General features: G+C 36.6%; 1 protein-coding gene across 2 annotated transcripts in view; it reads right to left on the minus strand.

Annotated features, from left to right (window-relative positions):
• Positions 1–487: 487 nt before the first annotated feature.
• The window catches only part of LOC128988186 (uncharacterized), a 36,833-nt gene continuing 23,878 nt past the window's right edge, over positions 488–13,442 (minus strand). Inside the window, exons 2-8 of one of the 2 annotated variants that reach the window (XM_054409432.1) lie at positions 7,001–7,274; positions 6,172–6,285; positions 5,453–5,581; positions 3,616–3,699; positions 2,800–2,931; positions 2,153–2,274; positions 488–1,161 (exon numbers count right to left, since the gene is read on the minus strand). In XM_054409432.1, the coding sequence (XP_054265407.1) occupies positions 1,035–1,161; positions 2,153–2,274; positions 2,800–2,931; positions 3,616–3,699; positions 5,453–5,581; positions 6,172–6,285; positions 7,001–7,273 (981 nt within the window). In that variant the 5' untranslated portion in view covers position 7,274 and the 3' untranslated portion in view covers positions 488–1,034. The remainder of the gene's footprint in view (positions 1,162–2,152; positions 2,275–2,799; positions 2,932–3,615; positions 3,700–5,452; positions 5,582–6,171; positions 6,286–7,000; positions 7,275–13,442) is intronic. The other variant, XM_054409433.1, reaches the window with a different exon arrangement.

Below are 13,442 nucleotides of genomic sequence, written 5' to 3' on the forward strand. Positions count from 1 at the left end.
TTTCCCCCTTTAAACCCTTCACCAGCATGGACAAACTACGCAATAATGTCACATTTCTTAACTTATTTTACCGTGTAAGTTCATGAAGAACATTCTTCTACTAAAATATAAACTGAGTGATTTAAATTGTAATCAAAGTGCTTTGGAATAGACATTCTGTTATTCCTAATATCTCATAATACACAAACCTAAGAGCTTAGGCTTAGTTGGGTGGTATGTATAAACTCATCATATCACTGTTGTTTACAGTCCTTTCAACTTACATTCTTCCCTAATGGATGGGGTATGATTGGGTTATTTGCATTAGTGTTCTAAACAATATATATTTATTTATGAACAACCCAGCTCCAATCATTTCAAAAATATCTTCTACAAGGTCTTAGTAATATGATTGATTCCTAGCTGTGTTAAAACTAGGTGACTCAATAAAATGTAGTATCTCTAAAACAGTATTGTATAAACTCAGGTAGGGGAAATAAAAACAAAATTTCACTATAAATAAATAATTTATATTTATTTATGACCACACACACATTCATACAGAAGAGACAAACTATATTAACTTAACATTTATCAAATTATCGTTTCTAATAGAAAACATCAAACTTATTGCGCAGAGTAACAGTGAACAACAAATTCAAATCAATAAATATTTTCTTTCAATAAATAAGTATAAAAAACTGTAAAAATAAATAACAACGCAAATAAATAATAATCTAAATAAATAATGAAATCAATCTATCGGGATATTTATATACTTATTCTTAGTATATGGATTGGAAATTATTTGATGACCTAGCACCTATGTGAATGGAAATGTTTTCTGCTTTGGTAGATAGCTATAAACTAACCACGGCTGGTGAGCGGAACTCACATCTTTCCAACATTCAGGAGCCTTATTCTGTTTCTCTATCCGTTTAACCTAGTGAAGAAGATGTTTCTCGATACATTCAGTCGACAATCACACATCACTTAATAAATAACAAGGGTGACTGATGGGATGAAGGGGAGGGTGAGAGATCGGAGGGTGAGCACTAGACTTCGTTACAAGTTAAGTAGAGCTGTCGACAATCGTCACCACTTCGCCCTCGTCTGCCGGCCTCGTAGAACTTGTCGAACGGCGCTTCGCCAGTCCTCTGCAGCAGGAAACTGGCTGCGTAACTGTTGAAAACAAACAAACTTATGTTAACTATGTGGCAAAGTGGGTGTGGGTATTATTATATACCTTGCCTAACCTGAATAATCTATTGTCATCTGAAGACGATTAATGAACGAATGCTGTTTTATATCATCAATCATGGTTGTGGTTCGGTTATGGTTTTGTGCCTCAAGATCTTATAAAGAACAGATCTGTGACGTGTTGATTTTTTGGGTTTTAAAGAGATTGGCAGCAAGTTTTAGTTTTACATTTGCCCGTCCACATAGGCCTCAGACCGGTGCCTGAAACGTATCCAGCAAAGGAAAGGGTGAGCCAGTACTGGACAAGGGTGAAGTGTACTGATAATTTTGAGACGCGGGTCACCAGGATCCAAACCCATGACATCAATGTATTTGCATCAACTCAATTGCGCTTGCGCCACCAACTAAGCCACTGACTTGCCATATGCTAATAATTTATTCTTGGTTATTTTAAGTAATCTTAACAGTAGTTGAAAAGTAAAAATAAAAATTATAGAATTTTTGTTTCTAAATAACTGATGTTTCTTACACCAAGTTGAAGTTTATCTCATAAAATAAAACTTTGTAACCAAACAAATTGTTATCACCAAAGAAGCAGTTAATGCGAACAAAATATACTCAAACTTGTGGAATATGTGACAGTTTTTTTTTACTGGATTAACGCTCATTGATTGTTGAAGACCCTGATAATTTAGTCCTTCAAAATCATCATTTTTTGTTTCAATTTTACAAGGATATAATTAATTAATAGTAAATTTTGGATTTCCAATTGTCCGTGAATAAATGCACAAAGAATTAATACACATTGGACATTGTCAGTTAAACTTATCAATTTATATTTACTCGATAATTTTCATTCATCTTTTAGAGTTTTGATATAAAGTCTAATGCTCTCTGCAAATTATGTTCCCTCCAACAAAGCTAGAATTAGTGTTGATTTTTTATTGAGATTTGAGTGAAGTAGAAGACTTACGTGGACAGTTGGCAGTAGATGGTGCTTGAACCATTCATGGAGTTTGCACATTCGTTGTTGGCCTCACAGATGTACTTCTCATGGCAATTGTCATCTGTTGTCTTCATCGTCCTAACGTATCCCTGTGATAGATAATAATTAGCTCACCTATAAAATGTTTACTGATGTAGTAGATCCTATTATGTCATTTTTTTGGGCGAACACACTACGGTTGAGGTGTGTAATACAATAGTCATAAGCAATAGACTTAGTTACCGCTGTGTAAATATTATATTTATGGTAAAAACACACTTGAAAGGTTAATCTGAATTTCAGCCAAGAGGAAAAACACCAAACAATTTCTGTTATTGTTTCTTTATTTTTTGGGGTTATTTTTATGAAGTTTACATAACAAAAAACTACCTTTACCTCAGACTTCCAATATAAACACTGACCAAGGGTTTGAAGCTCTGGATATAAAGCGAGATTTTCAACTGGTCGATTACAAATTATAACTGTACAGTGTTATTTATTTACAATACATAGTGACATATAAACTGGTTTCTGTGATAGCTTGAAGACCAATGGATCGCATTCATGTTGTTGCTTAATTTTTTTTGGATGTGTTTTACCAGTGTTTTCTTATATTTACACTTTATCATTCCTACCTTGAGCAGACTCAAACTTGCGACGGCTGCCTCTGAGACAGAATCCTTCCTGCCGATGGATCTCGCAGCGATGGATCTATGGCTGAAGGATGTCTTGAGGGCATCCAGAAGGTTAACTACGATGTTGATAAACTGCAACACCAACATCTCTTTGTTTATTGGTTGTTACACTATGTGCATTTCACTTTTTGTCTCCAAACGATCTACAAAACTTCTAAACTTAATTATGTCTGCAATTAAGTAAACACAAATTAAAAAACAATTTTTGGTACTAAAAACTGGGTATAATCTCTAATTAGAGTTTTAGAGAGTAGCCAGCCCAAATGTAGACAAGATTTAACATAAATTTTATAGCATTGAATAAATTCTCATCAGCTCAATAATGGCAATTAATGTGGCAGTTCAATAGCAGTTTTGTCAATTAATTTTTCATAAAATCGGTATGTGTTAAGTAAAACTTAGCATTTTAATACTAAACTATAAAAAATATAACTTAACATTGCTACTGTAGAGCTCCAACCATCCGGTTCAAGGGGACTGACCTCATCTACATAATCAACCACTCAAATAAAAAACATCATAAAAAGACAGTGGTAGTAGGCAGATGACTTATCCTTGCCGGTCGATATGACACCCCAAAAGACTCGCTGCGAGATGGACACTTATAAATATGTAATGGATAACGCAAACTGTAATAAACCTGCTGAGTTTGTTTATTTCTTTTTCTCCTTTAGATGATTTGGATAGTTGGAGTTCTGTAAGTAATTCCGCCTAATATAGTATTTTGTAAAGGTTTTGTGTATGTACAAGACTCACCTCCCCAGCTTGCTTGGCCATGGTCGCTACTTGGTCCGGGTCCTTGGAGCCCACCACTGCTGACAGTACTGCCGCCAGGATACCCTAGCACCCACAACCACCTTTACATCCACCTCTACCCCTAAACACTACACGCTACCTGCCAGCCACATCCTCTGTACCCCTCATCGCAAACAATACAATACAACTGATTATCGATCATCTCAGGTGGCTCATGTTTCTTCTGATTTATTCAGACACCCCGTTTTTTTATTTGTAGAGTCTAATTTGCGACTAAAACTGTTTGAATGTAACCGACATGGGCCTTAACAATGTGATAGAGATTAATTTATTTTCATTTTAGAAAAAAATTACCGTTATTTTTTAGTGTCTCGTGTAAGTATGATTTTGTAAGACAGAATCCGAAATGTTAGGAAAGCGGTCAAATTTTTGTGGATGAGCTGTAAATTGAACCGATCTATCCCCCAACAAAGTACGAAAAAGTAACTACAAGCTGGCAACTTCCCCTTTTAGCATGTTGTTGCCATATTGGCTGGTGCACTAATCAGTGACTACATCCCTTTTAATACGTTTGGAAAGATACAACAAACAAATTACTAGGCTACCGGTACTATTGCTATTACTATGTAAAATTATGTGCACAGTTCAGATGAGGCGTGGCAGTAGCATTTTCAGTGTGTAAGATGATTTTCTACAAGCATATTTCACAGCAAAAAAAGCTAAACAGAATTTCAAGAATTGGTCCTTCACATTAAAAAGTCATAAGGTTGACTGTGAGTAGAAACCTTAATTTTTCAATTATTTTCAAAAGGATAAATATTTACTTTTGCTTGATCGATTGAAACAAGATCAGAGTTAATGAGCTAATTTTGGTTTATAATAAAACTAAAAGTTTTTAATTGGTTTTGATAAAGAAACTGAGGAAATAAAATTATCTGTCTAGAGTGCCATGTAGTTGGCTCAATACTTTCATGCATTTTCAATACACCTACTTTATATACAGCTAATGTAAGTCGATTTAGTCTATAGCTAAGTTTCTTTATTGACTAGAAACTAAACAAGGTTATGTTTATAACAAAGATTGCTTGTGTCAAGATTATTATGGTTGCTTTAATATAGACTAGCTTCTCTATTTAACTTAAACAGCACATTCCTCCAACAATTTTGATTCGGTTGGGACTAAATATTGGAAGTAAACCGAGTTATTTATTTGGGTGGCTAACATATTATATGCATAAAGTTTGTAGTCAGTGGTGCAAGTAGAATGGTAAGGGAAATCACTCCTGGGACTAAATATAAAAAAAACGACACAAAATCGTGTATCTATTTGATTACCAAGAAAATTTAGATTTACCATGTAAATTGAAATGCATAGTTGAATCATGTTGTTCTTTGATTTTTTTTCTTAAAAATGAAAAGCTCTTAGGCTTGGGAATAGACCCCATTATTGTAGAAGTGAACATTGAAATGAATTATTTGAGAACCTCTAAAATTGAACTAGAAAAATCCATTTATAATATTGAGGTTTAATTTAAATCATTTGAGTTTTTTTTTTTATCTCTAAAGGAAAGCTTTTAATACATTTTTATGTCAGAATCAATATTTTGTTGTGCATCAACTGTGTTGTCAGAAGATTTTACTCCTAGTCTGAGCCTAACCTAGTATGCACAAAATATCCCTCTGTGAATACAATCTGGAATCTCGGTCTAGCCAACTAATGAATGGATTTTTTCAAAGATATGAGGTTGTATAACCTTGTTTATTTTCTAGTCAACACTCCCCTAGTTGTAGTTGTAATTGCAGTATGTACACTGTGAGCTATCAGTGTGTAAGTTACCTGCATGGGGGATGAGTTGTCCACCTTGTCAATGCCATCGCCCTGGGGAGCACCACCTCCTCCTAGGATGGCTGTGAGGATCTTAAGTCCCATGGTCAGCAGGTTTGCCCAAGGGGAGGGAGAGATGCCCTGGAAATGGAAGAAGAAGTTTAGTTGGGTTGTGAATTGAGGTTAAAAATAACCTACTGTACTATAAGTAGTAAGATTTTTAACCCCACACCGCAGCCCCAGATTTTGAAGTCTCAAACTATTTTAACAAGATTTTTTTTATTTTAATCGTGGGAGGAAAGTTGGAGAAATGGTGGACATTGGAGAAAAGTAGTTTTCCCCAAGTTTCTAGCCCTGAATTTATTGTTTTCCACAATGCTTCAGACTAGGCTTAGAGGTGGTCGCAGTATTATCATTTTACTACTAGACCAGCCCCCCTTTCCCCACAGAAGAGTGGTAACTTACCGTACTAGCTTCCAGTATGTATTAGTCCCCGTACCTCAAACTTTGGGTCTTTTACGCTAATGGGAATTTTTTTGTTTTAATAAGTTATATTCTATTCCTATTGTAAATAGAGCATGTAACAGTAACGTCTAGTTAATACAATTACAAACTAAAAAGAGAGGTGGCTTTTTTTGCAACCTCTGGAGTTTTACTACCGGATTGCTCTTGCTGAGAAAATGCTCTTTTATCATTTACAAAATATTCAAGTGTTGTAACAGTTGGTTTACCTGATCAGTGTCAATGCTGTCGGACTTGTTAGGTCCTACTTGTTGGCTGCCGATGGGGTTGAACAACATCTGCATAACCATGGCCAGCATGTTGCTCCATGAGAACCCTGCGTCCTGAAACATATCTGACGTTTAGCGCTTAACACACAATAGACTTTCACAGGGGTTAATGGCGCATCAATGAAGAGTCTATGCAAATCAATCATAACTTAAAAATCATATTTACAGCTCCCCAATTTTAATTACAACAGTTTTATCTCGTAATATCTCACTGTCATTTAAATTTAATAGACAAACAACTTCAGCATTGCCTTGAAGGTTTACACAGCATAAAAATTATTTAATTCTCATACGAAATTACAGTTAAATTAAATTATGAAAAATAATACTAGTTTTCATATTTACTAATTCCGGTTTACAGGAATCTTAAAGGGTCGGTTTATGGCTGGAATTCAAATCTTTAGGAGTCGGTTTACAACAGGAATACTTTTGTCTTGAACTAATTAGCCTATGGTACAAAGAATTTGCCTTGGATATAGGCTAATCTTTATAAATCTACATTGAGAACAAAGTACATTTAATTTGTCTTTGGGCTTGATTTTATTTTTGCATAGCAAACGGTTTAATTTATGATTGACTACGGTACTCTTGAATCTGTAATCCAAGCCAAGAAAGAACATTTTATAGAAATTTTCTCCAAATCTAAGGTACTCAAGGCTCATTCCATCTGGGGCTCTTAAAACAGCCTAAGTAGACTCACCAGCGACTGAAATTACACTATCATGTCTTTACAATTCACTTTTGTAACATTTATAAACTCTATACTCACAGATATCTGGTTTGTCTGGATATCGTCAATGTCGTTCCTATCCTCCAAGGCGATCACCTTCTTGCTGGCGTTGGGTTTCTCAGCAAACTTGCGCGCCTCGGGGGCTGCGTCAGGCGCAGGGGCGGGTACTGGGGCAGGCGCGTAGGGCTTCCAATCGCTGTTGTCTGGCAGATGGGCGGCTGTTACCACACTTGGGTAACCCAGCACGGGGTTGACCATTGAACACCCCAGCACTGCCAGCATACACCATCCTGTTATCTGTTGTTTCCTCATTCTGTAACAAAACGGGGGTTGAAACTAAACTGTTGGGTAAAGGGATGAAATAGAATGACTATCGTACAGTGAAATCTCGATTATAGGTTTCCTAACTGAAGATACCTGTGTTTCTTTTCGTGGTGAGTGAACCTACAGTTCTCGGATGAACTATCTCGATCACGGTAGTAGGCCTCCCACGTAGCTGGAAACCACTGGTGATTTTTATCCGTCTTCAAGACACTCTTCTGCTCTATCCACTAGACAATAGACCATCCGTACCCCTACTATCAAAATATTGTGTACTAATAATAAGGAAAAGTTCACTAGGGCTTATTTTTTCGTTATATTATGCTTATTATATTTCATGGATTTAAAAAGTATTTCCCCTGATTTGATGTTTTATCAAGAAATGTAACGAAAAATTCACAAAACCTATTAGATTTACACTTACTTAGAGTATTTTCGACCTATTGACAGTGTCTCTCACAAAACCGAAACTATGATTAAACTCCACGTGCCTCAATATTTAGGTCGGCGGGGTTTTAAATACAACCTTGCTCTGTGAAGTATATGTTCAAGCGAATTCCAGTGCATGTTTACCTCATAAATATGCAACATGCTATTGGGTTGGGAAATACAAACGTCTTGAGAATATTCTGTAAGTGAACGTGGCAACTAACTAAACAAAAATATCTCGTAGACATTAAATATATATATCATTGTGTCGTTTGATATCCGGTTAGGGATTTACTGTGTTTCTTACTTTACGGGTTTGCAGTATGCACGTTTCAGCTAATAACAGGAACGTAATAAAGCAATGATGGATATTTGAGCCTCAAAACGCTCTCTACGTATTGTAGTAGGCTATACCGGACAGCTTGAAATATGCTTTATCCATATTTATCATCTGATAAGTGTGTAAAGTTAAGATAAGTTTGTGTGCGAGTTTTTTTAATGTACTTTCCGTTTTCGGTTCCTACAAATGTTACATTATCTAACATAACCCAATTTTGCATACCGTTTTGGATTTTTCTATCGTATGAATATATATTCTCAGTTTTAAACCTAGCGCTATAAAAGACAAACCGATTCCCTCAGATCACGTGTTTCATGTTCCGTTCCGCGAGTTAACCACATCACCAATTATCAGGAAAATTTGTGGAAATCGCGTCCGCCGCACGACAACATGGTCGCTGATTTGCTCTTTATCCGTCCCTCGATTATCCGGAGTGGAACGGCAAACGGCGGACGTCCGGAATGGATCTGTGATTGAAAGTTAATTGAAGAAAGTGAATGCATTTAATAGTCGTTTAATTAATATGTTCGATGTGTAATATCCATTTATGATTATCCGGTGACAGCGAATTACGGGTGTGCCGTTTGTGTTTCCATTGTGCTTATAATTGAAATGGATAATTTACGTTTTTATCAAGGTTTTAAAGGTGTTGCATCTTTGATTTGTGCGTTTTATGCGGATTTTCAACTAATTATGCATTTTGATTGTTTGAAGATTTTTTTTCCGTCAGTTTTATTCGAATATTGGGTATTTTGTCTGTATATTCTGTCTGTATCAAACACACCATTCTGAGGGTACGGGATCATTCATAACTATATTATGAGGCAAAATCGGCCAAAATAAAACAATGACCAGTGAATGGAATTTTCAAACGCTTCGAGGTTATCTAAATATGTAAAGAAGATGTCCAATTGTGTGTACTTACAACCTACGATTGGACAGTTCAACCACAGACTAGGGAGACAAAAACCTAGTCTGTAGTACAAATTATGCGCTAAATCAAACTAGGAATAAGCAGAATCTTCTTATAAACATAATTGTAGGTCTAACATAAATGAAATTGTCGAGTTCAATGCTGGAGCAAACAAAGAATTTATGGTTCCTCCAATTATTCCACTTTTCAAATTTTATCGTGTCCTCCTTTATTCAAGTCGTATTTACTTAATGCTAAGGATTTCCCTTTGTTGTATTTCATCAGAATTATCGTACATACGATAATTCCCGCACGTCTTGCATCACTGCACAATGCTAAAGCACCTCATCACCCAGTGACCGGGTCCGTGGCCTAACGGTGGTCCCAGCTCGACCTTGGAATGTAGGTCCCCAGATTCCTGCCGCGGTCACTGGAGCGACGCCCGGGCCTCCCGAGAGAATTAGCGGGAATTTGGTATTATGATTCCCACCTCAAGACAGATATTCACCTCGCGCTCTCATTCCCAACCTCCACGCTGTGGTTTGCCCGACTATTTTTATATGTTAGGCTGCGTATTAATGTCAACCACGCCAGTGAAAGGTCTTCAACATATCCCCAAATGAAGGGGATCGTGGCTGGTTTGTTTAGAACTTGGGACTACTGGCAAGACATTCAAACCTCTCCAATAATTAGATCGTGTAGCCAAGGGATAATGTCGCCAATGATTCATAGGCCACCTGGAGCTACAGCAACATTACAACACAAACTTCCAAAAATGATATGTTACTCAGTTGAGTGAAACCTTTTCTACATTGGGGAACGTAAAACGTTCTAAATAGTTTAGTTTAGCCTTAGTACATAAATCATAAATTACAAGAATAACTACAACCTATAAAGGCTTTGAAGTGTTCACAAGGTCGATACACAGCATTTTGCAATTCACTGATAGCATCTCCATCGAAGATAGAAATGTGTGAAGGAAATGCATTTTCATTGAGTGAAATTCGAATGTGAAAATACGTGTATCCCCCAAAAGAGTTTTTTTTAACGGCTGCTGTTCATTTACCAAACTATGATTTGCCAAACAGTTTATGTTATTTGATTGTCAACAAAAACATTAAGTTAGTCCTTCTATCAGAGCCGTTAACTATGGACTTAAAAAATGGTAGGGTTTAATTGAAATTATCGAAGAAAGGCAAGTTATGCTGTAGTTGCATCAGATATTACGTTCTCGACTCTTTCCATTGATTAAAGTCTTACTGATCCCTTCATAAGTGAACTCTGAGGTAACGCGGGTTTTACCCTGACACACCCTCAGGGCTCGTCACTTTCCCTCCAGAAGCGGATCTGCCATCGACTTCCACCGCGCTTTCTCGCCGCCGCGTCTGCCGTCCCTTCAGATTGTGTAAGAGTTGAGTCACCGAGTCCGTGGGTTGGGGTTGGTGAGGTCGTCATCCTTTACGATCCTGGAGAGTCCCGAGTCAGGTTTTGGTATTTCAGTCAATAAGATTCATCCGTATACCCAAATTTGGATATTTTCTCGCAAATGTCTCTTGTTCTAATTCTTCGACCCTCATTCCATATCGCATATATTCTCACATTCTCAACGTATTTGAGTTTAGATGTTCGCTAAAAAACCCATCTAAAAGATGTTGCCACTGGGTGAATAACTAAGTTTTTTTTTACTAGATGAATTCAGATATTCCAGTATGATCGTTTTTTTAGTGATAAACGCAGAATAGTTACACAAAAATTATTAAATAATTTTAAAGATACTCAGATCCAGCCATCAAACTAAATGAATGTCACTCAAGTCCATGTGGAGAAGAAGAAGAAAAATAATGAGACCACCACATGAAAATGGAAATGGATGGCGTGAAAATAATGGGGCCACTTGTTGATGTTTGATGTATTTTGCCAGCGGACCTAAGTCAAATTGCGGTTGCAATAATTATCTGTTATTTGTTACGTGATTGATCCAAAACTTAACATTGAATAGTAATGCGCGCCTACTGCTTTAATTGAGCGGAGCTCTTTGGGATCGACTTCAACGTGTCGTAACACTTCGGCCCAAGTAACACTTCGGCCCAGTAACATTTCGGCCCGAAACCCTCAGATGTGGCCTACGGTCCAACTCTCTACCTGCCCACTAGTAACACTTCGTCCCAACAAAATATTTGACAGGTTAGGTTAGGTTAGGTTAGGTTAGGTAAGATTCCACCGATTCTCCGTCATGTGAGGTCAGAGGATGCAAGGGGTGACGGTTGGGCGACATTCCACCAGAGGGTGGTTGCAAAGTATACAGGTATGTACCTCTTACTACCTGAACTGCGTTCCTCAACCCTTGTGAATTTTTCGTCGGGCCGAAATGTTACTCCATTAGCTTATTTAATCATCTGTAAAAGCGAGTGGGACGAAGTGATACTGTTTTTCTAAGAAATTTGAGTTTGGCCGAAATGTTACTGGGCCGAAGTGTTACTACATCGACTTCAATGCTAACTCTCTAACACATTAACTCAATAACATTTTCAGTCAAACTTACCAAGGTCGGGTTGTCAAATGTTAAGAAGGTTTAGACGAAACCGATTTCAATTTTGGATAATGTCTATATACTGTACCGGTAAGTTAAAAGTAACTCGAAGTTTTTAAATTTTAATATTGACCTTATAGGTTGCCATAATTGATACAAAATAACGACGTAAATGTTAACAAAACAAAGAATCATAGCATATGTTAAAAACAAGCCACGACCTAAACACAGTACCTACGTAGGAAAAATTAGGATGATGACCACTGATCAAATAATACAGAGAAAGTCCTAAGTTTTCATTCGCATTTTGTAAACGACCACTGATCGAATAGGTGCAGTATTTTACAGATTTGATTTACGTTGCTAAATAAGAATGATCGCTTTGCCCAACTGGCTTTCACTGCTATGAAAGCAATCCTAGTTATAACTATAGCAAACTCGAGTTCTTTAGACTTAAAAACAATTTAGTTTGTGTTTTCATCTTTGGATTTCAACATTTTATAACTTTTAAGAACGATACAATGAGACAAATTCCTTCCTTGTTATTTCTGATTTAATTATTACTACATGTAGTACCTGCTGAGTACACCATAAATGTGGTGTTGAGTACCTTCGGTTTGATGTTAACTTTCGAGGTTGAAAACCCTGGAAGTATTAGTATATGAATTGGAAAGAAAATTGTCTTCAGGTTTCCCTAAAACGCTAGCTTATGAAGGCTTACAAACCGTTTGCACTTAGTTTGTGCATCAGTCTAAAATCTCAGTAGCTTGAAAGTACACATGAGTAATGTTATTTTTAGTTGAATACCTTCAGCTCATTAAGTGTTATAGCCTTTAATGAACACCTTCTGACTGGAAGGCACGATATATGCTCAATTATTGCGGTGTTTTGTTTAATGGCCGAATCGAATGATGACATCACCATAATTGCAGTAAAAGTGAAAACGATACTCCTTTTAAGTTAACTCTCTCACAATCCTACTCCCTAGAAGTAAAGTACAATTGGTGAAATGTTGTAGAAAGGTGTCATTTGTCTCTTTAGTTTTTTTTACGATACTAAACACTCTGAAAAGAAACGCTTTTTATATTTACTCTGTCGCTCAATAAACAGAATTTAAAACCATAACGAAATCCAGCTTCTAATCGTCAGCATTCAGCAATTTTATCGTAGCTGAAAGTGTACGATAGAAAGATGCTACAATTTATGTCATGTTATAGGGGCGTTACAAGATTAACTTACTGTTGTGTTTAATTAACTCTGGACAAAGCAGTATTAAGTGAAATGCGGGTTTACAAACTGATAAGTGAATTGAATTACGCTTCACCGATAATTAATAGTTTTGCTTGGATGAACTTAAGTTTGACCGTACAAAATTCGTTGTTAAGTATTTGATTTATTTCCATAATCTCCAAATAACTTCACAAATAGTTTACTTTCGAAAAGTTTACTTAGAAAATCAGAAATTTTAACTAACCCAACTTAACTTGCGTTTTTGGATTTTGGAAGCTAACGGATTTTGACAGTTTGCTCCTACATTACCCTCAAAAACCCTATAATGAGCACTAAATCAATATATCATCAGATTTCCTCAAGGTTCTTCAACGGTCAAGTTGACTATTTTTAAAAAGCGTTAGGAACATGGATCAATGGTTAGGATCAATGAGTTCTTAATGTATATTTTAGGGAATTTCCCATATAGGGAATAAGCTATTACCGTAGGTCTCATGGTAAGACCTAGACCCGGGACCGATTTACTTTTTCGTTTTGAGGTCCCCAGAGACCAAAAACACCATCCGTTCAAATTCATATATATATTTATATATGTGTCCGTTAGCGCGATAACTCGAGCAAAAATGATTCGATTTTGATGAAATTTGGTACAAACGTGTAAACCTACATTTATTCGAACGAGTTCGCGAACCAGCATAATCAGACCATGGGAACAGGG

Source organism: Macrosteles quadrilineatus, unplaced genomic scaffold, assembly GCF_028750875.1.
Source record: "Macrosteles quadrilineatus isolate MER2022 unplaced genomic scaffold, UCM_ALF_1.0 Scaffold_2__2_contigs__length_208266976, whole genome shotgun sequence".
NCBI classification, from domain to species: Eukaryota; Metazoa; Arthropoda; class Insecta; order Hemiptera; family Cicadellidae; genus Macrosteles; species Macrosteles quadrilineatus.